This window comes from Dipodomys spectabilis, unplaced genomic scaffold (genome assembly GCF_019054845.1).
Source record: "Dipodomys spectabilis isolate Male_0828 unplaced genomic scaffold, ASM1905484v1 ptg000297l, whole genome shotgun sequence".
Lineage (NCBI taxonomy): Eukaryota > Metazoa > Chordata > Mammalia > Rodentia > Heteromyidae > Dipodomys > Dipodomys spectabilis.
In genome coordinates this window covers 22,073,840-22,094,542 of record NW_024870974.1, presented here as the reverse complement: position 1 = coordinate 22,094,542, position 20,703 = coordinate 22,073,840, and the positions used below count along the sequence as shown (strand labels likewise).

Genomic DNA, 20,703 nt, shown 5'->3' with positions numbered 1-20,703 from the left:
CTGGTGGAGATTCTCACGGCCTTTCCTGCCCAGGCTGGCTTTGAGCTGCAATCCTCAGATTTCAGCCTCCTGACTAGCTGGGATGACAGGTGTGAGCCACAGCCCTGGCTTGCTTCTGATTGTTTACGTTACAAACAACTGCTATGCGCATGCCTGCGCATGCCTGCCCACGCCTGTTGGTGACACTGCCCGCATTCTGATGCGGGACTTGCCGGTTCAAACACAATGCCCACGGAGGGTGGCATTTTGTCAGCCTGTGGGCCCTGGGGGAACTGGCTCAAAGGGACAAGGAACTCTCTTTTTACTTATTTATTGATTTACTGGGTCTTGAACTTGGGCCTAGCTGCTAGCACTTTCACTCAAGACTGGTATGCTGCCATTTAACCCATACCTCCACTTCCAGCTTTTTGCTGGTTAACTGGAGATAAGAATCTCACAGACTTCCCTACCTGCACTGGCTTCAAATCCTGATCTTCAGATCACAGCCTCCTGAGTTGGTAGGATAACAGGTGTGAGCCGCAGGCGCCTGGCTAAACAGCTACTTCCTAGTGACCTAAACAGATGCTTTGGGCATACAAAGATGGGCTTCTCAGGAGATATGGACAAGGCCAATCATATCGCCATGAAACCCCACGTGGCCTGTAAACCACATCTCCACAAGTAAAATATTCAGCATTTACGGCTTTGAGGCGGTCAGGTGGGAGCCTGTGTTTTCACTTGTCTTCTTTCATTCAGATTGTGAGCGGCGGCGAGCGTGCTGCTGGCCCTGGGCGAGTGATTATGGTCATCACGGTAATGCAGATGCGGAGGTAAAGAACTGAAAGCCAGGGGAAAGGGTGGAGAGGGTTCAGCTCTAGGTGTGCTATCAAGTAGCCGTGTGACCTCTGGATGCAGCTAAACCTCCTTGAAACTGCTGAATATTCATTAAGCACCTTTTATCTGCCAGAGGCCCAGAGAACATGCAACAAGGTCCCTGATCTTTGGACTGCTCGTTATGAAAGTAACATACATTGACTGCTTCTTCACGTGTTTACTTCTTCTTCTTTTTTCTCTCTCTCTGTCTTCCTCTCTCTCTTTCTCTTTCATCTCTTCCTTGGCAACTTTAGAATTTTCTTTTTTCTTCTTATTCTTTCTAAGGCCAGCCAGAATTATGGCAGCAACAGGAAAACAAACAAACAAATAAACAACTTGTACCCTGTTGAGCCCGGCCTATGTTTCTACTAACTGGTTCTGTAGGACACTGTTGAAGTGAAGGAATGGGTTGACCACTGAAGTTTAGGCAGCGATGTGAAGGCATCACGGAAAGGAAGCTGAGTGTCTGCATGCTTCTCAGCCAAACTTCCTCTAGAATACAAGAATGGACGATAGAACATGTAGGAGGAACAGGCCCATGGCAGCCCGGATAGAGCTGGGGTATGGCCAGGAGTCTCTACTTCCTTCCTTCTCACATAATCATAGCAGTACTGGACTCAGTTTCCTCATTTGTAAACTAATAGGATTTCACGATATTGAATGTCTCTTGATATGCTGTGTGTGTGTGTGTGTGTGTGTGTGTGTGTGTGTGTGCCTAGACTTGAACTCAGGGCCTGGGTACTGCCCCTGAGATGTTTTGCTCAAGGCTAGCATTCTACCACTGACCCAAAGCTCTACTTCTGGCTTTTTGGTGGTTAACTGGAGCTATGAGTCTTACAGACTTTCCTGCCCAGGCTGGCTTTGAACCATGATCCTCAGCTCTCAGCCTCCTGAGTAGGGAGGATTTCAGGCATAAGCTACCGGTGTTCAGCTTTGAATATCTCCTAAGGGATCTGAAGTTCTTCTTTCTAAAGAATGTCTGGGAGAGAATGAGAGGTGACATGTGCCAGGCTTCAATGTTAACTCACGCCTTGTCTACCCACGCCCCTCTGACCACCAGATCAACTGGGAATCTGGTTAATGTTCCCAAAGATCTGCAGGATCCCACATCCTTCCGCTTTTCCTCCCAAGTGCTCTGAGGTCATACAAGTGTTTCCAATACACTGTTTCTAAAACTGAAAGCCCTGGGACCATTTTGATAACAGCAAATCAGCACGATGTTGATGTGATATCAGTACTTGGACGTAGCTCAGGCCCTGGTGCAGTACTTGCCTAGCATGTGAGACATGCTGGGTTTGAGTCTTAGTACTGACAAAAAAAAAAAAATCAAAGTTGAGAGCTTTCAACTTGAGACTATGGAGATGGCCCATGTTAGTAAACACTCTTTAATTAAGCAGGGAGCCAGTGGCTCATGCCTGTAATCCTAGCTTCTCAGGAGGCTGAGATCTGAGGATTGTGGTTTGAAGCCAGTCAGTGTGGGAAAAGTCCATAAGGCTCTTCTCTCCAATGGACCACTAACAAGCTGGAATGGAGCTATGGCGCAGGAGATACACCACTAGCCTTGAGTGGAGAAGCTAAAGGGCAGCATTTATGCCTTGAGTTCAAACCCAGCCCTAGTGCAAAACAAATAAACAGAAATGAGTAACGAAGCATTGTGTGCAGGCACGGGTGAAATGCTGCACTGATGTGCTGACACCAGCTGGGGCTCTTTTTTTTTTTTTTTGTCTGTCTTTGGGCTTGAACTCTGGGCCTGGGTGCTGTCCCTCAGCTCTTCAGCTCAAGGTGAACGCTCTACCACTTGAGCCACAGCGCCACTTCCGGTTTTTCTGGTGGTTGATTGGAGATAAGAGTCTCACAGACTTTCCTGTCTGGGCTGCCTTTGAACTGCGATCCTCAGATCTCAGCTAGGATGACAGGTGTGAGCCACGGGCACCTGGCTTGGGCCTGGGGCTCTTGCAGGGCCTTCCTGAGCCCCAGGTTCTAGCACTGGTACCCAGAGCCTGCAGAGCAGACGGGTTCCCAAGAATTCTGCACACGTGAACTCACGTGACCTTTCAACTGCCACGTGAGGGAAACTCCTCAGATCTAACTTGCTGGGTAGAGAGGGAGGCTAAGGAAATTTATTTCCCCCTAAATCGCATCACAAGCAAAGGGAGGTGCAGATTCTGACTCACTTGGGCCCTCCTGGGGAGGAGGCAGGTGTGTGGAACCAGTTTCAGGGCGTTGCACCCTTTTCCTCTGTCTTTTCCACACCCCGTCTACACGTCCTGCATCTCCAGCCCATCCCTCATTCTCCCCTCGCTCCATGGGCCTCGTTTAGAAGCATCTCTCTGAATCTCCGGGTTTTCCACCTCTGTCCTGGCTCCCCAGGGCTTTGCTGGCCAGGTGGGGACCCCTTGATGAGTTGTGTCGGGTCATCCCACACCTCTCTGCGCTCTGACTCACCATCAGTCAGGCACTGGCACGCCTGCCGGACCCGTCTGGGTTGGGCCGCGGAGAGGATTTACAAAGCCTGGCTTCCCTCTGAAGCCCCAACTATGGCTGCCCAAGGGAGATGAGGTGGCTCCTGGGCGTGCACACCTGCTGCAGGTGTGAGAGAGAGGCCTGTTTGTACAATGGCTGCCAGGCGCTCTCTGGCCTCGGGAGAAAGGGAGATAATTACACAGCTGTTCAGGAAAGAAAAAAAGAAAAAAAGCAGAAGCAGGGAACAGATGTAAACCATGCTCCACCGGGCCATTTCTCTCTTTGGGTAGGGAGGGCTGGCATTATTCTGAGCCACCTTTCTTGATAACAGGGGACCCCAGCGTGCCCTTCTCTACACTTCTATAGGTGATGGTGGATGCCTGGTGAATCTCCAAAGTGCAGATTCTATCTGGAACATTCTAGAAGGAACCACTAGGAGTCAGAGCTACACTGGGCTTTGAGCCTTGTGTGACAGCCTCACGCCCCTGACACCCTCCACAGCTGTATAGCGCTTTCCCTGCGAGCTGGCCTGTGCAGACCCCACGGGGGTCATCTGGGATCTTGTGGACAGCCTCAGCCTTCTCTTTGGGATAATACTAAATCAGATGCTAGCATCTCTAAAAACAAAACAAAGCCACACCTGCGGAGGCAGTGCGGTAAGGGCTTTCTTTCTAAGCTGGGGGAATTGCAGGGCTGGGCTGGACGATGTGCTGAAGGTTCAGGCCTCACAGATCCCCTGAGTGGCTTTAGAAGCTGTTAGGAATTTTCTTCAATGTGTTCCCGCCCCGTGACCCCCAGAGGTCAGGCTCCCTCGCAGTTCTCTGGGCCTTATTGTTCTGTTATCTTTCCTCATTCATTCTCCCAGACGTCTCCACAGCCCTTTCTGACGGTCTCCTCCAGGAAACAAAGTTCTCTGAATTTCTATTATTTGCTTTATGTCAGAAATAAACATTCTGGCTTATAAAGAGTGTGAAGCCGCGCCCAGCGTGCGCCGAGGACGCAGACCCAGAACGAGAAGTCAGAAGCAAGGAGCCAGGCAGGAATCAAAGAATTCACTCTACCCACGGCCCTTCAATGAGTGGTTGGAGCTTGTCTTTGAAGAAGAACAAACTAATTCGTTACAGGAAAAGGCCTAACAAGGCGAAAAGGTCTGAATTCTGTGTGTTCTTCATGATCCTATGAAATGCCGGTCTGTGAGCATCTTGACGTGGTGTGTGTGGGGTGCATGGGCGGCAACCCCTGGACCACAGCAGGTGCCCGCTGCCCGGCTGCCTACCCTGGGCTTGTTACCTGCTCGGCCAGAATCTGCTGTTGCTGCTGCTGCTGCCGCTGCTCCCGCAGAAACTGTTGCTTCTGTTGCTCCATCAGCTGAGCCCGCTGGTCCATCAACATCTGCTTCATGATGGCAGCCTGTGGCTGGCTCCCCAAGAAGCCAGGCCCCACCGGGCTCCCTCCGGAGACCATGCCACTGGAGCCCGGGGGCCCAGAGGGCTGCATGGGACCCGTGGGCCGGGGGAGACCCACGGGGTGCTGCTCCTGCAGGGACAAGAGGAGGAGATGCAGATTCCATCCAGACAGACAGAAAAGGAAGCCCCCAGGGGAAGGGAACCAGCCGCCCTGCAGACCCCAGGGGTTCCCAGGGGAGCCCCTTCTACTCCCATGACACCACCCCATGTCCTTACCCCCGCAGCAGGACCCAGGGCTCTGGGAAACCCAGGAGCAAGCTGTGTGCGTTCACCTGGCGCAGCCTAGCGAACGAGTAGGATGGGCTTGAGTGAGCCAGCCACTTGGACCTCGCTTCTCTGAGGAGAGGCTGAGGCCTCAAGCTCAGCTCCCCATACGTTCGTGCAGAAGTGATGTCCTGACCTTCCTTAGTTGCTACTATTTGTCCAAAATAGAGCACGCTTAGCAAGCAGAAACATACAAGAAACGTGTACAGAAAAGTGCTGGGATTAATCAACCAACACATCGCATAGTTCATATTATTCTAATTAATCATAACAATTGGTACCTTGGCATAGGTCTTTTTTCTCTTAATGCTGCTGGTCGGAGCCAATCAATCAATCATCCTAGCTAGATCTCCATCTTATCCACCACCACCACCATCATCATCATCATCATCATCGTCATCCTATTTATCTTTGTGTATATATACATATATATGATGTCATTTATCCTCAATCTATTTATCTATTTATTATTAACATCCTATGCATGTATCTATGTATCTATCTATGTATCTATCTATGTATCTGTCTCTATCCCAGTTAGTTGGATGGTGAGACTGGAAACGTCTGCAGTTTTCCAGCGTCTTCACAGTGGAGTTGAGGCGTTGTGTCTGGGATCATTTAAGTGGAGGGAGTGGATTGAGACTCTCGATTTGCTACGGATTTGTTGGACAGACAAATGAAGGCAGTTTCCAAGGACAGTGCTTAGGGAGTCATAGGGAAGTGTAAAGATTTCATCACTGAGTCCAGGGGACACGCTGGACAGAGGGTGCCCAAGCCCAGGGGACACGCTGAGGAGGTGCCCGAGCCCAGGGGACACGCTGAGGTGGTGCCCGAGCCCAGGGGACACGCTGGACAGAGGTGCCCGAGGAGACCCACAGGAACCCAGCAGTGAGACTGGAAGGAAAAAACAAAACAAAACAAAAAAACCAAAAACAGCTGGCCATGAGCCAGCTTCTAGACACTTCTACCAAGCACCATGTGAACGTTCTGTGGACACGCTCCTTCTCACTCGTCAGAGTTTCAAGCCACTCATCAGAGCACAGAGAACTAGTACACGGCGCACGCGGCCACTGTGAGCCCTGAATAATAAGAAATGAACGCGACAACTCTATTTACTCGCTTACGGATGTAGGCGGTCCTGGGAGAGTGTGAGGACATTTTTAATGGCAAAGGAGAGACCTTACCCCAGAGGCCACCAGATGCCAGCCTCCCTCCCACCCAGAGGCCTTTTCTCAGCACCTGGGGAGACAAATGGCTGGCGGGCTTCCCTCGTCCACGGTGAGGCCGGCACTGGAGTTGGCCCCTCTGCGGGAGACAGGCTTGGAGGCTCTTGTTTATTTTCTGTGTTGTCCAGTTTAGATCAGGAAGAGAGGTTGGGGGGGTGGATGAGACACAGGGAAGGAGAGCTGCCGGGGTCTGAGCGGCCTGGGGTCTCTGGGCGCCTCGGGCACAGCTGGGGGGAGGGCGGGCTGTGAGGGGGGGACACATGGCCTTTGCGGGGGGGGGGGGGGAAGCGGGGCTCTCCGAGGCCTGTCCGCTGGGGTTCTCCCCCAGTGATTTTCTCCCAGGGAGCACACCGACCTACCCAACGCCTGCCACCTGCATCCCCGGGCGGGGAGGGGGGGCGCGGCCGGGCCCCGCGTGCGCCCCGCATGCCCCGCCGTCGGGGAGGCCTGTCCAGTCTAGGATCGGCGTGTCCACTCCCCTGGGTTGTGCAATGGCCGCAAACCAGGCTGAGGCCCGACGGGGCGGGGTTTTTAGTTCTAAAGGCCGGCGGGGAGCCGGGTGCGGAGCCCGGAGCTCGGTTCCCGCCCGCGGGGCGGCTGCGGTTCCGGCGGCGGCCGGCAGGTGGCGGTGTCGCCCCGGCCGACGTGTGGGCCCCCGCGCCCCGCCCCCGTCCCCGCGCCCGCCCCGCGCAGATGGCTCAATCAGGCCGTGCGGGGCGGGCGCCGAGCCCCGGCCGGGCCCCGGCCGGGCCCAGCGGTCCCCGCGTGCCGCAGGTAGCCGGGCAACCGGGGCGTCGCGCCGGGCAGATGGCGTGTGGGTGATGGCAGCACCCATTGACACCCGACGGGCGGGGGGGGGGGGGTTGCGGGGAGGGGAGAGGCGGGGAGGGGGGAGGGCCCCGGGACGGCTGTGTGGAGAATCTCATCAGCTTCTGGTGAGGCCCCTGCGCGGGTCTGGGAGCCAGCCTCCCCCCATCTCTAACCCTGAGCCAGCCCCCCATCTCTGACCGGGAGCCAGCCCCCCATCTCTAACCGGGAGCCAGCCTCCCATCTCTAACCAGGAGCCAGCCCCCCATCTCTGACCCTGAGCCAGCCCCACCATCTCTAACCTGGAGCCAGCCCCCCATCTCTAACCGGGAGCCAGCCCCCCATCTCTAACCGGGAGCCAGCCCCCCATCTCTAACCTGGAGCCAGCCCCCCATCTCTAACCTGGAGCCAGCCCCCCATCTCTAACCTGGAGCCAGCCCCCATCTCTAACCCTGAGGCAGACCCCCATCTCTAACCCTGAGGCAGACCCCCATCTCTAACCCTGAGGCAGACCCCCATCTCTAACCCGGAGCCAGCCCCCCATCTCTGACCCAGGAGCCAGCCCCCCATCTCTGACCCAGGAGCCAGCCCCCCATCTCTAACCAGGAGCCAGCCCCCCATCTCTGACCCGGAACCAGCCCCCCATCTCTAACCGAGAGCCAGCCCCCATCTCTTCCCGAGGGCCGCAGGCCTGTAAGCTTTGCTCCCCAGGCAGGAAGGGGACCGTGTGGAGGGAGGCCGCGTCCCTGAGGCTCTTGGTGCCGGCGGAGGGTGGCCGAGAACCGAAGGGCTCTCAGAGGGTCCAGTGTTGAGTCCCCGCGGGTGGGGCAGGCCCCCGAAGGTTAACTCCACAGAGCTCGGAAGACCTCCCTCCTGCCTCGGAATGGGTTCTCCAGACACGGAAGTGCACACTACAGCAGTGCACACGCGTTCACCTGTGAGATCAGAATCGTTTTGTGGATCAAAACACGAAAACACCAAGTTAGTCTGGCTCAGGCCTGTAACCCTAGCCAGTTGGGAGGTAGAGAGGCGGATCATGGTTCAAGGCCAGTTGGGACATAAACATTCACAAGACTCCATTTCAACCCATGGCTGGGCAGGGTGGAGTAGGCCTGTAATCCAGCCTTTCCTGCTATGTGGAGGAGCACAATTAGAAAGTGTGACCTTGCTCAGACTGGCCCAGACATAAAATGAGACCTTATCTCAAAAATAACCCACATAAAAAGGGAAAAAAAACACGACCTAAGTCTATTCACGGTTCAGCAACTTGCCCCACGCCCCACGGCTGGTGGTGTATGTTTGGGCTCTGACTTTTTTTACCGCTGGAAAAGGCATCTGGTCTTAGGTGACTGCACCCCCAAGGAGGACCCAGCAGTCAAAGGAGATGGGGAGGGGGAGGACCACAGACCCCAGATAAAAGAGGGAGGGACTCTTTGGGATCAAAGAATAAAGCTTAAAATTGGGATGCCCCCGTGTATCAACTTCGACATTTGAAGAAAGGGCATAAGATTAGATCATTCAACCAAGAGCGGAGAAAAGAAACAAAACAAGACCTTCCCATTCCCTTTGAAGTCCATCAAGTGCTGGGGACAGAAACATAGCTTCAGGATGGGCGCACCTTGTACAGACTTCCTTTGGCTAGAATGAGTTTTCCTTACAGCTTGGAGAGCTGCTTACACGTGGGTAGTGGAGCCTCTGATGCTGTCCATCTCCTCCAGACTCCTCTTTCACCAGAACAGTAAAGAAGGTTGCATTAGAAGGTTTGTTTGGCCAGCCAGGCATGCGGGTACAGGCCGGCAATCCCAGCAAGTGGGAGGCTGAGGCTTGACCATCTCCAACATCACGTCTGCCAGTGCTGACATGGTCTCCTCCTGGAACAGCTTGGTTTGTTGCTGTGTTTTATCCCCAGGACCGTGCTGAGTTCATCAGCTTGGGAGTCTCATCTCAAACAGCACACCCTGGACCCCAACACTAGACTTGTTAAATGTGTTTGGCAAAATTTGTTGATTTAGAAGAAGTGGTTTACAGCGGGAGAACAGGACAGGCCTGGATTGGGACTCGGTCCTCCGTGGGCCCAGTGAGTTCTACCCCGACTCCACGCTGCAGCCCCAGCCCCTGCTGGCCCCAGAACTTCTCTAGTGCAGCACACGCTCCAGGGTAAGGGGTGGGTGAGGCAGCTCCCCCCACAGCTAAGATGAGGACTTACACCTGGTTTTCCTTCTGTGTGTGTGTGTGTGTGTGTGCGCGCGCGCGCGCGCACGCGTAAGTGCATGCACACCTACACACAGTGTCCCAGTACTGGGCCTCGAGCTCAGCACCTCCGGCGCTCCCTTGGCTTTCTTGCTCATGGCTGGCATGCTTTCATTCTGAGTGCTGCTTCCAGCCCTGCTTTTGGCTACTTCCCCAGAGAGGGAGACTTTTCTGCCAGGGCTGGCTTTGAACTGCAATCTTTTACCTCTCGGCCTCCTGAGCAGCCAGGAAGACAGGCGTGAGGCACCAGGGCACAGCAATTTTTTCTAGCTTTTCCAATAGCAGAATGGGATTCTCGTTGGAGAAGCTGCGCTTGCATCCACGTGTCCTGCACGCGTAGATATGGGTATAGAGATGCGTGGAGAAGAGCTGCGGCTGCAACCGAACACGGAGGTTCTCCTGTGACACCCACGCAGCACAGCACGAAAGGCCCTCCCATGGCTTTCCTTGGCCAGTTCGGTCATTCGGTCACTGGGCAGGCTCTGTGTAAATGCGATGCCACTTTAGCTAAGGGATGTGTACATCCAGATTTTAGTGTCCTGGTGGGGGTGGTTCTAGAACCAACGCTCCCAAGGGTGGACTATTTCTCAAAAATGCAGCCTGGGTGCTGGTGGCTCACGCTTGTAATCCTAGCAACTCAGAAGGCTGAGATCTAAGGATTGTGGCTCAAAGCCAGCCCTGGGCAGGAAAGGCCGTGATACTCTTACCTCCAAGTAACTACCATATAGCCTGTGGAGCTGTGACTCAAGTGGCGGAGCACCAGCCTTGAATGAAAAAGCTGAGTCAGTGCCCAGGCTCTGAGTTTGAGCCCTAGGACTGGTGCACACGCATGTGTGCATGTGTGTGCATGGATACACACACATGGTCTACTAACCTCCCTGCCCCAGTACCCAATCACTGGGAAGCAGTAGCACAGGAAGAGTAGAATGAAGAAAATAGGCCTGGGAGATAGCTCGGTGGCAAAGTGCTTGCCTAGCAAGTGCAACGTCCTGGGTTCGATCCCCAGTACCAAAAAAGAAAAGACAAAAAAAAAATACAGTTAAAAAAAAGAAAAAGAAAATAGAGCCGCACTCATTGTGGTGCCCAGTGGTAACCCCTGTAGTATGTTGGGGTGCGGCCCCTCGATGTATGCAGTGTCCTGCTTTCCCTGCTCCTCAGTGCATTGTCTACAGACTATCCCCTGCTGCGCTGGGCCACGGAAGCAGGACAGACAGAAAGTTCCACCGTGTCTCCTGTGTGGAACCTGCAGTTGGAGGCCGCAGTTACCACGCACAAGGATTTGCTAATGATGCAGTCTAGCTTAAACCAGTATGAGGTCTGCCCAGAGAAGGCGGAATGGCTGCGCGGAGCTCCTGTAGCTCCTGCCCAGACACGGTCCCTGCGAACAGGAAGGGAAGGGTTGAAGGCGGCAGCCAGACCACCGGAAGGGTCCAGTTCCCAGCCAGATCCTCTGGTTGAAGGCAGAATTGCGCCAGTTCCATTCCTGTCTTCCATGTAAATCATAGTGTACTCGAATCTTTTGTTGTGTTTAATTCTACCACCAAAGCCACTCCAGATTGGCTAAACAGTTCATTAGTAGATAACAATAGAGGCTTGATTAACTAAATTAAGGTACATCTATACTATGAACACTGGACAGCCAATAAAACATGCCTTCACAGAGTAACCACACAGAAAAAACAATATCTAGTAAGGAAAAAACCCCTTACAATAGCTATTTCATTGAGACAGACGAAAGAGAAGCAGTTTCCAAAACATCAGCCACAAGATGAAAGGATTAAGAGGCTATTTTTATAGTCCAGATTTTACATTATGAATACATACTAATTCATATCACCATATTACTATTGATTATCATTAATTATTTTGTGCTGGTCTTGAGACTTGAACTCAGAGTGCGGGCACTATCCTTGAACTTTTGGGCTCAAGGCTAGTGCTCTACCACATGAACCACAGCTCCACTTCTAGCTTTTTGGAGGTAAGAGTCCTGTAGATTTTCCTGCCTAGGCTGGCTTTGAACCATGATCCTCAGATCTCAGCCTCTTGAGCAACTAGAATTACAGGCATGAGCTACTGGCACCCAATCTCACTCTTACTTTTTTTTAAAATTAAATTGTTTCACTTGCTTTTGAGACAGACTCTTGCTACTTAGCCCAGCTTGGGCTAGAATTTACAATGTAGCCCATGTTGGCCTCAAACTCATTATCTTCCTGCCTCTAACTCCTGAGTGCTGGGATCCCAAGTAATACTACTTCAGAGTAGTATTACTACTCTGAAGAGCTTACCAGGAATCTGAGGTGACGGGGGATGGAATGTAGCAAGCCCACAGGGGCCGGGCCATGTCCGGGCTGCATGTTGTTTTCCGGGCCATCTTATACTCTGTAAAGCAGATCTAGCAGACCAGTCTTGGTGGTGGCTTCCCTTAAGGCCTGGCCGTGGCGTGGCTTGCTGCGTGTGGGGACAGGTATGGTGATCAGGCTGCCTTCCTGGTGCTTCAAGTCTGAAGTTCCAGGGGCTGTTTTCTGACTCTGACCATTTACCCAGAATCCTTCGGTCTGCCTGCATGAGCGCACCGTGTGGAGCTACCCCGCTGTCTGCGGCTTTCCTCACTCCTTGGAAACCCAAGCGCAGCCCGAGCTGGGCTGTAGAGCTCAGAATTGGAGCAAGGGACAATGCCACTTGCCTCAGTTGTTCCCTTGCGCTCTGAGCAGACCAGGCCGGTGAGGCAGCACCCCACTCTGCCAGCCCACGCACATGGCGCTGAGCAGGGCTGTGGGCTCTCCCCAGCTCTCCTGTGCAATACCGACTGCCTTTCCTATGCAACAGCTTTCCTGTACAATACCTACCCTCCCTCTCTATGTGGATTGTAAACAGGGAGAGAGGCAGCTCAGACACTGTCCACTCAGCTGCTAGGAAGATGTTCCCTTGAGCTACTGTTTGCTGCACCCCCTGACCTGCCTCCCTCGACTCCCCATCAGAGCTGAGGCTGCATGCATGGTGCCCAGGCCTGTCCAGGGTTACACTGGGATGTGGGCCAGTGTTTCCATTTATAGACCAGGGCTGGCCTACGCTGCCAAACAAGCTCTCTGCAGCAGCCACCACAAGACGGGAGGAAGGAAAACCGGGAGGCCGGAGCCTCCGACATTCTCTTGAGACTCCTTCTACTGGGGATGGTGGCTGGGAACCCAGCACTGCCCCAAGCTCCGGAAGATCCTTGTCCCCCTCCTCCAACCCCCGGTCCATCCGGGTAGACAGGGCCAGAGGGGTCAGGTCAGCCTGCCCCGCTGACCCTCTGACGCCAGACCCGTCTGGGGCAGCCATCTGATTATGTCAGGCAGAGGCCTGCAAGGAGGGGGCCCAGTACCCCAGGACAGCCAAGGGTACGTGAGGAGGGAAGGCCTCAGGGGAGGACAGGAGGAAGCCCAGAAAACTCTAACAACATCTACAAACCTAGGATTGGGCCTTTGCCTGCCCAGGCAGCAGTTGGGCCTACAATCTGCTCATGGAGGGAGCAGGTCTAGGGGAGGGGCTCAAAGAGTCAGCAAGCACAGGGGCAGTTGGGGCCAGGCCTCAGGGCTGTGTTTAGATTCTTCGATGCATTCTTTCAAACTAGGTTGTACAGCCTCTGAGACGCCCTGATCAGGCCGGGAGACAGCATCTATTTTACCACGTTACATTGTTCCCTGTTACTGGATCAGCTTACTCTATGCCCATGATCAATTAATATGCTTTTAAAAAGTCCTCTGGATATTCTGTGAAGGGTCTAATTTCATTGTTCTGTAGATTTTCTTTTTAACTCTATCAGCATTTCATCATTTCATAAATATACCCAGGGACTCAAAAATAACAAAAGTGACCCAGTTCTTTCCTTACCCTTGAGAAGACGTAGGGGCAAACTGGAATTACAATAGTCTTGGAACTACAGTCTATGCCTAGAACTAGCCTAGAACCCTACCTGCTTGAGAGGCAGAGACTGAAGATGATGGTTTGAGGCTAGCCCAGGAAGAAAAGTTCAGGAGATCCCAACTCAAATCAACAAGTTGGTCTTGGTAGCACATACCTGTCATGTTGGCTATACTGGAAGCTGAGATCAGAAGGATCATGGACAAGTCTGTAAGACTCCATCTAGACAGAAAAAGTAGGGTGTGGTGTTGCGCACCTGTTATCTAGCGATGGTGGGGAGCCTAATTAGGAGGCACAAGGCCCAGACAGGCCTGAGCAACACAGTAAGACTCTCCATCAACAGTGACTGGAGTAAAGAGGGGTGGAGGTGTGGCTGAAGTGGTAGAGTAACTGCTTAGCAAGGGCGATGCCAGTCTCAGTACTGTCAATAAACTTTAAAAAAGTCCTAGAAGAAACAAGGACCTCAAAGAGAGTTTCTTCAATTCCACTCATTGTAATAAACACAGTCCACCTTTACCTTCCCCCGAGTCTTGATGATCCAGCCTCAAACCAATTAGAAACCAATCCGAGTACATAGGCTGCTCTCCTCGCCCAGGGCACCAGAGCCCCCGCGGGCGGCTTGCAGACCCACGCTGCCATCCCACGATCCTCCAGCACAGACGCCTAGATCAGGAAGGGTGATCGTGCCCGAAAATACCTGGCCGGGGTCACTCACCCGGTGCAGGCAGGCCAGGGGCCCGGCCGGGGTCACTCACCCGACACAGGCCAGGGGCCGGGACCACATGGGGGGGGGTTGCTTTGCATGTGATGCTCTTCAACATCGCACCCCCTTTGCATCATCTTAGAGAAGCCTGACAACGAACGAGAGCAAAGCAAACAAGCAAATGCTAACCCCCGAGAGAGTGGGTATGTGGACAGCTTGGCCCTTGGTTTTCTGTGACTTTGTTATATCACAAACAACACACGCCAAACACCCACCAACATCACAGCATCAGAGCCTGGGGGTGCAGTGTCTCACTGGCTGCTAAGGCTTTCTCTCCTTTTTTTTTTTGTCGGTTGTGGGGCTTGAACTCTGGGCCTGGGCGCTGCCCCTCAGCTCTTCAGCTCAAGGCGAGCGCTCTAGCACTTGAGCCACAGTGCCACTTCTGGCTTTTTCTGCTTATGTGGTGCTGAGGAATCGAACCCAGGGCCTCATGCATGCTAGGCGAGCTCTACTACCACTGAGCCACCTTCTCAGCCCCGAGGATTGCTTTCAATTCAGATAGGCACCCCACTTTCTTCATTGCCCATGGAGACCTTGGAGGGGGCCTCCACACCCCCAGCGTTTTGTGGGTCACCAAGACAAGGGGAGTCCCTGCCCCTCGTCTACAGAGATGCCAAGGGAAATACCCCGTGGCGGGCCGGAGCTCACCTCCTCTGAAAAGCTCAGGGTGGGTTAAGGCTCTGTGGGTTAAGCGCTGTGGCTCTGGGAAGGCCAGTGGAGTCGGCTCTGCTGGCTGGGCGTGGTGGGAGCTGCCCGGTGGGGAGACTGGACCCTGGGTTCCGGGAATGGTTAAGCCAGCCTGCGCTGGGTCACTGAAAATTCTCTGGATGCGAACAACAGGTTCCTCCACAAGGGCGGCTCTACAGGGCGCCGTACAGGGGGTGTGGATTTGAGTGAGGAGGGCAGGAGGAGGATGGACGGGGAGGACGGAGAACACCCCCCTGCAGAGGGTGAGGTCAACATCCTGAGCGGAGGTGGTTTCCAGGGTGCAGGGAGGGTGGGCTCTCAGGTAGGACTCGCTTACGCCTGCTGAGGGCAGGAGAGTCTGAGTTAGCCTGGAGAGGCTCTTAGGAGGAGTAGAAAGATAACCTTCTGTCTAAGAAGATTAAGCCCATGCCAGGTAAAGCAGAGATCAGAACGGGGCTGGACAGGGCATGGGAGGTGGGCAGGGTTTGGAGGCAGCGTGGGGCAGTCCAGCCAGGAAGGAAGGAGGGAGAGGGAAGGCAGGCTGGCTTCTGGCTGTGGGAACTCGAGAAGACAGCCATATTACCTGCCGAGAAATCTCTGGTGAGCTGAAGAGTTTGCACTTTTCTTTTTAACTGCATGCAAACATCGAGGGTGACTCTGGTCCACTGGGCCCCATCTCCCCGCTTCCATCCTCTGCTCAAGTCCACACGGCTACCAGAGATGGGAGCTGGTGAGGTCTGCTTAGACAGTGGGCATCAAGCGGGCGCGGGGGCAAGAATCTACAACCCCAGCAATTGAGAGGCTGAGGCAGGAGGATTTTGAATACCAGGCCAGCTTCCTAAAGCCCTGTCTCCAAAGAACAACCAACCACCTCTAACAACAGCCACAACAAAGCTGGCTACAGTGGCTCCTGCCTATAATCACAGCTTAGGAGGCACGGTGGGAGGCATTGTGGCTTGAGGCCACACACAGTGTGTGTGCGGTGCACTGCACAGCAGTCCTGGCTACTCCAGAGGCACAGATAGGCAGGAGGGCCTTGGTCCGAGACCTACCCAGAGGAAGGTGAGGGAGGAAGGTCTGAAGATTTTTCATGAGGGCTGGGATGTCACGTAGTGGTAGAGCACCTGCCTAATAAGTTCCAGGTTCCAAATTTGATCCCTAGAAATACACGCGCGCGCGCACACACACACACACACACAATGCGCGGGTGCACATACACATAGCCTTATATTTCTTGTCCACCTGGTCGTATGCTGATGCTTGGGGCCGCAGTGGGCGGGGTAAGCAAAGTAACTCCAGAAACACTGGTGGCAGGGCGGTGGGCATCCATCTACCACACGCTATGGAAGGGCTTCGCCCCGCTCAACCGTGCAGGTGCTAATCAAGGAGATGGTCTTGGAGAACTGGGGTTTAGGGGTCATCGTTGGGGGCGATTCCTCCATCGGGGCTCTCGGGGACCATCAGCCCATCGGTTCCACACCAAGCCAACTGCAGGGAAACAGACACACAGCGCACTGGGCTTTCCTCCCAGGAGAAAGGCCTAGAGCAGGGGAATGGAGCTCAGGTTGAGTGCCAACTGGAGGACGGATGTCTGATGCCCAGCCTACACAATGTACAGCAAGGGCGGAGAGGAGACGGCGTCTGGGGGAAGGAGGTGAGGCGCAGCTGCTCCCGGAGGAAGGGCCTGGGGAGGCCGGGCACCGCCCCTGCCTCCGTCTCCCCCTTACATTGGGCTGCATCACGTCTGGGACATTCTTTCAAAGCTGTGCGTTCTGCAGTCTGCATGTTTCCAGAACCAGGGACGAAGGTGCTATTAGGGTGAAATCTGTCTTGCTTCTATTCTAAATGCAGCTGGTTCTGGAAAGCTGGACCGTCTCAAGGAACGGTTCCTGAGAGAAGCTTGGAGCGTGAGAGGCTGGCAGGGAGGAAGGAAGGAGGTTCTCCACCTGGCCCCGTATTTTAAAAGCCAGCGTGCGTTTTGAAGACTTGCACGCCTCATGTAGCTCAGCCTCTCTTGGAGGCCTCCCTGCACCTGCCTTGTTTGGTGCTGGGTCTTTTGTGGATAGAGGGTGGATGATGTGTGGCTGCTTGAACTCCTACGATACCGGGGCGCCTCCTCCCTCCTCTGCCCCCTCCGAGTACCAGCACAGAGCCATTCCAAGTGTAGCAAGTTCTTCTTCTGCAGAAAAGACTCGACATGTCTTCAAGTTGGGGAAGAATTGTTTATAAATATTTAGTTTCTATACTTGCAAAGATATTTTATGTTTTGGTTCTATGTAGTAATGACAGTATAGATAATTATATAATTATGTGCGATATGTTTTAGACAGCTATCTAGAATATATGTGTGTGTTGTATAGTATGTCACATGTATTCTAATGTCATGTTGACTACATCATAACATTGCACATTATCAACACACATTAATATGTATTAGTTCATACTTATATATAATAAATACATTAATCTATTGATTCATGTATGTTAATTGGCATAGAATATATTAATTGTTATGGTTATACCATATATAATTATATCAAATATAAAATAATGTTCACGGTTGACCTAATACTTTTGTTTTCAGGCTTTTTTTTCATTAACACTGATTTTTAAAACCAGAAAGAAGAGAAGGGGAGAATGTAGTCAAGAATTCATTGTCTATACCATGAAGTTGAGAAACATAAAGGAAGGGGTGTGTGGGAGGGAGGTGAGATTATTGAAGGGTCAAGATGCACTGTATTCGTGTTTTCATATACTGCTTTGTTAAATGACACCTCCCTTGTACAACTACTTAGAGATAATAACAAAGAAAAAACCCAGCTGGGCATTAGTAGCTCACGCCTATAATCCTAGCTACTCAGGAGGCTGAGATATGAAGATCGCCGTTCAATGCCAGTCAGGGCAGGCAAGTCCATGAGACTCTTGTCTCTAAGTAACCACCAGAAAACCAGAAGTGGTGCTGTGGCTCAAACTGGTAGAGCACTAGCCTTGAGCAAAAGAGCTCAGGGACAGAACCTAGGCTCTGAGTTCAAGCCCCCAAGACCAACAGAAAAGAAAAGAAACCCAGAAAGACACATTGAAGCTAAAAGGCTACAAAGTCTCTCTGAGAAACATTGTGATCAAGCACGCTGAAGGGTGGGGTGCACAGATATCTGCGTTTCTTCCCTTCCGTCCTCCTTTCTCACCCATCCAAGAGAAAATTTGATTACTCTGACCCTAGAACCAGCTGGCAAACCTCCCCACCTATTTCCTTTGGCTTTTGGATTCTGGTAACTTTCAGAAGGTGTGGGGTACCTGATCAGGGAAGGATGGGGCGACATGAGTCTGTCATCCGTGAGACGACTTAACACAAAGGTCATGTTGCTGCTGCACGACTTGCCTGAGCAATTCTGGACACATTCTGTTTTCACACGTGGTGCTCAGGCCTGCGGTAAGACTGCTGCTCAAGTGTGTGGTACCCAACAGGAGCCTGCGTTCCCAGGATGCATCATACAGTTTGGAGCCACACGGTAATTATTCTGTAGTTATTCTGCACTCCCACCATCCCATTATCTTGGTCTCCCCCCACCCCCCCTCCCACAGCGGCTGAGTAAGAACATCTCCCGCTCCCCTGCCCGCAGAGTAGAGTTCCTGTTATGTGAAATCAGCTTAAGGAAAGAAGCTGGTAAGGAGGGTGATCGTGTCATTAGTGTGGATGGATTATGCATGTCGCCGGAGTGTCAGTGGGTTTGATCGCACCCTGAAGCGCCTACAGGATGCCGTGAAAACCACTCCTCCTGAATGCTAGTGCTCTGTCACTTGAGCCACAGCTCCAATTCAGGCTTTTCTTCTTTCCGTGATTAATTGGAGATAAGAGTCTCATGGAATTTCCTGCCTAGGATGGTTTTGAACCAGGATCCTCAGGTCTCAGTTTCCTGAGAAACCAGGGTTACAGGCGTGAGCCACTGGTGCCTCTCCTACAGTGACATCTTTCACCTTGAATCCATAATGGATCTGTTCCCATTCCTTCAGGGGTGGGCCTGCCTGTGTACCACGGCTCTTCTGACGAGGAACATCTTCAACGCACCCTCACTGCATACTTATTACTACTGTGGGCTGGGTCCAACGTAGAAGTCTGAGGTTTGACCCAACTGGCCTGACTCTGGGGTGGCCGTGTCTCCCCCTGGCTGTGAACCATTTTTGTATGTAGCTATTTCAGCGATTTCTACCATGTGTGCCACACGGCTATCTCTACCCCTTCCCATGATAAAAGACTCATAAGTTTTTCATCACACATTATAGACCACTAGAAAGAAAGACAAAGAGCCCACTACAAAACATTGTAAGATGCATCCTGGTTTGTGAGCGGTAAAGCAGTGCACTGTGGGATGGGTGAGGTGTGGCAGGCCCACGTGGCTGTGACTCGTCCTCCGGTAGGAGGCGCCACCCCAGGACCCCTCCCTCCCCCCCCCCCCCCGCCCCCAGGGCTGTCTTCATGCTCACCATCTCCGAAAAGGGGGAAGCCAGCCGCTCCAGCCCTCTTCTCTGGGGTTGAGGGGAAAACAGCTCTGAAAGGCGGGGAAGTCACAGCTTTCTACTCAAGTCTTCATTCAGAGAAGGGCTTTGCCCGAACACCTTCTGGCTGCCTGCCTGCCTTGCTTCCTTCCTGCTTTCCTGCCTTGCTTCCTCCTTCCCTCCCATTGTCCTTCTTTCATCCCTCCCTCTCTATCTTCCTCCCTCCCTTCTTCCTTCTTTCTCTCCCTCTCTCGTCTCTTGTTCCTTCTCTTCCTCCCTTTCTTCTTTGGAAGTGGAATCCAGAGCCTTGCGAATGCTAGGCAAGGAAAGACGCCATGGAGTTACATCCCCAACCAGCCTTCTGTGTTTTTCTAAACGATAGTTAAAAAACAAACCCACTTGTTCAACCACTTTGGAAAGCAGTATGGAGGTTCCTCAAAAGACTCCACATAGAGCTCCCCTATGACCCAACAATCCCACTTTTGGGTATTTACTCAAACGATCACAAACAAGACCACACTAAAGCCACCAGCACTACTATGTTTATTGCAGCATTATTAACCATAGCTAAGATATGGAACCAACCCAGATGCCCCTCAGTAGATGAATGGATCAAGAAAATGTGATATATATACACAATGGAATTCTATGCCTCCATCAGAAAGAATGACATTGCCCCATTTGTTAGGAAATGGAAAGGCTTGGAAAAAATTATATTAAGTGAAGTAAGCCAAGCCCAAAGAAACATAGGTCCCATGGTTTCCCTTATTTGCAATAACTAGAATATGTCTAGGACAAGCAGAAAAGATCGAAAGCTATGTACATATGATCAGATAAGATGATGCTAAGCAAAATGAATCCCAAGATAGGGACACAGTGGTTTTTACTTTCTTGCTAATGTTTTTAATGTATTTAAAATGTAGTATGTGATTTTTTTTTGTTTCTCTTGTATGTTTTCCCCCCATGGTATCACCCCTGTTTTCACTGTATTTGATGTTGTCGGTGCCCTGCATCTTGTACATACATTTTTCTAATTTAAGGAGTGGAAGGGAAATAATTAAATGCTGAAATAAGGATACAGGCTGACCCATTGTAACAATGAGATGTATAAGACACTATGTTGAAAATCAACTTTACAACTTGGGGTGGGGGAGTGAAGGAGGAGTTGGAGGTGGGGTGGAAGGGATGGTAGGAGAAAAACAAAGGAGAAGGTAACAGTGCTCGACAGGAAATGTACTTGTTACCTTACTCATGTAACTGTAACACCTCTGAACAGTATTTTTACAATAAAAAAAATAAAAAAAACCCCACAAACAACTGTACCATTTAACATTACCCATGTTTCTTCCAAGACAGCATGTATATAGATAAGGGGTAATGCATTCAGTAAATGCACACAGGACTAGCACCTCAATGATTTTAACTTGAATTCTAGAAGACACAAAAATAATGGCAAGCAATAATTTTAAGGGGAAAAACGGCCCTCCACATTCCCAAGAGTAGCTCTCTAGGCTGCTAGTCCTCATGT

The 20,703-nt window shown here is 52.1% G+C and overlaps 1 protein-coding gene across 1 annotated transcript in view; it reads right to left on the bottom strand.

Moving 5' to 3' along the window:
• The window catches only part of Maml3 (mastermind like transcriptional coactivator 3), a 343,837-nt gene that overhangs the window by 8,602 nt on the left and 314,532 nt on the right, over positions 1–20,703 (bottom strand). Inside the window, exon 3 of the mRNA XM_042701891.1 lies at positions 4,606–4,851. Coding sequence (XP_042557825.1) covers positions 4,606–4,851 — 246 coding nt within the window. The remainder of the gene's footprint in view (positions 1–4,605; positions 4,852–20,703) is intronic.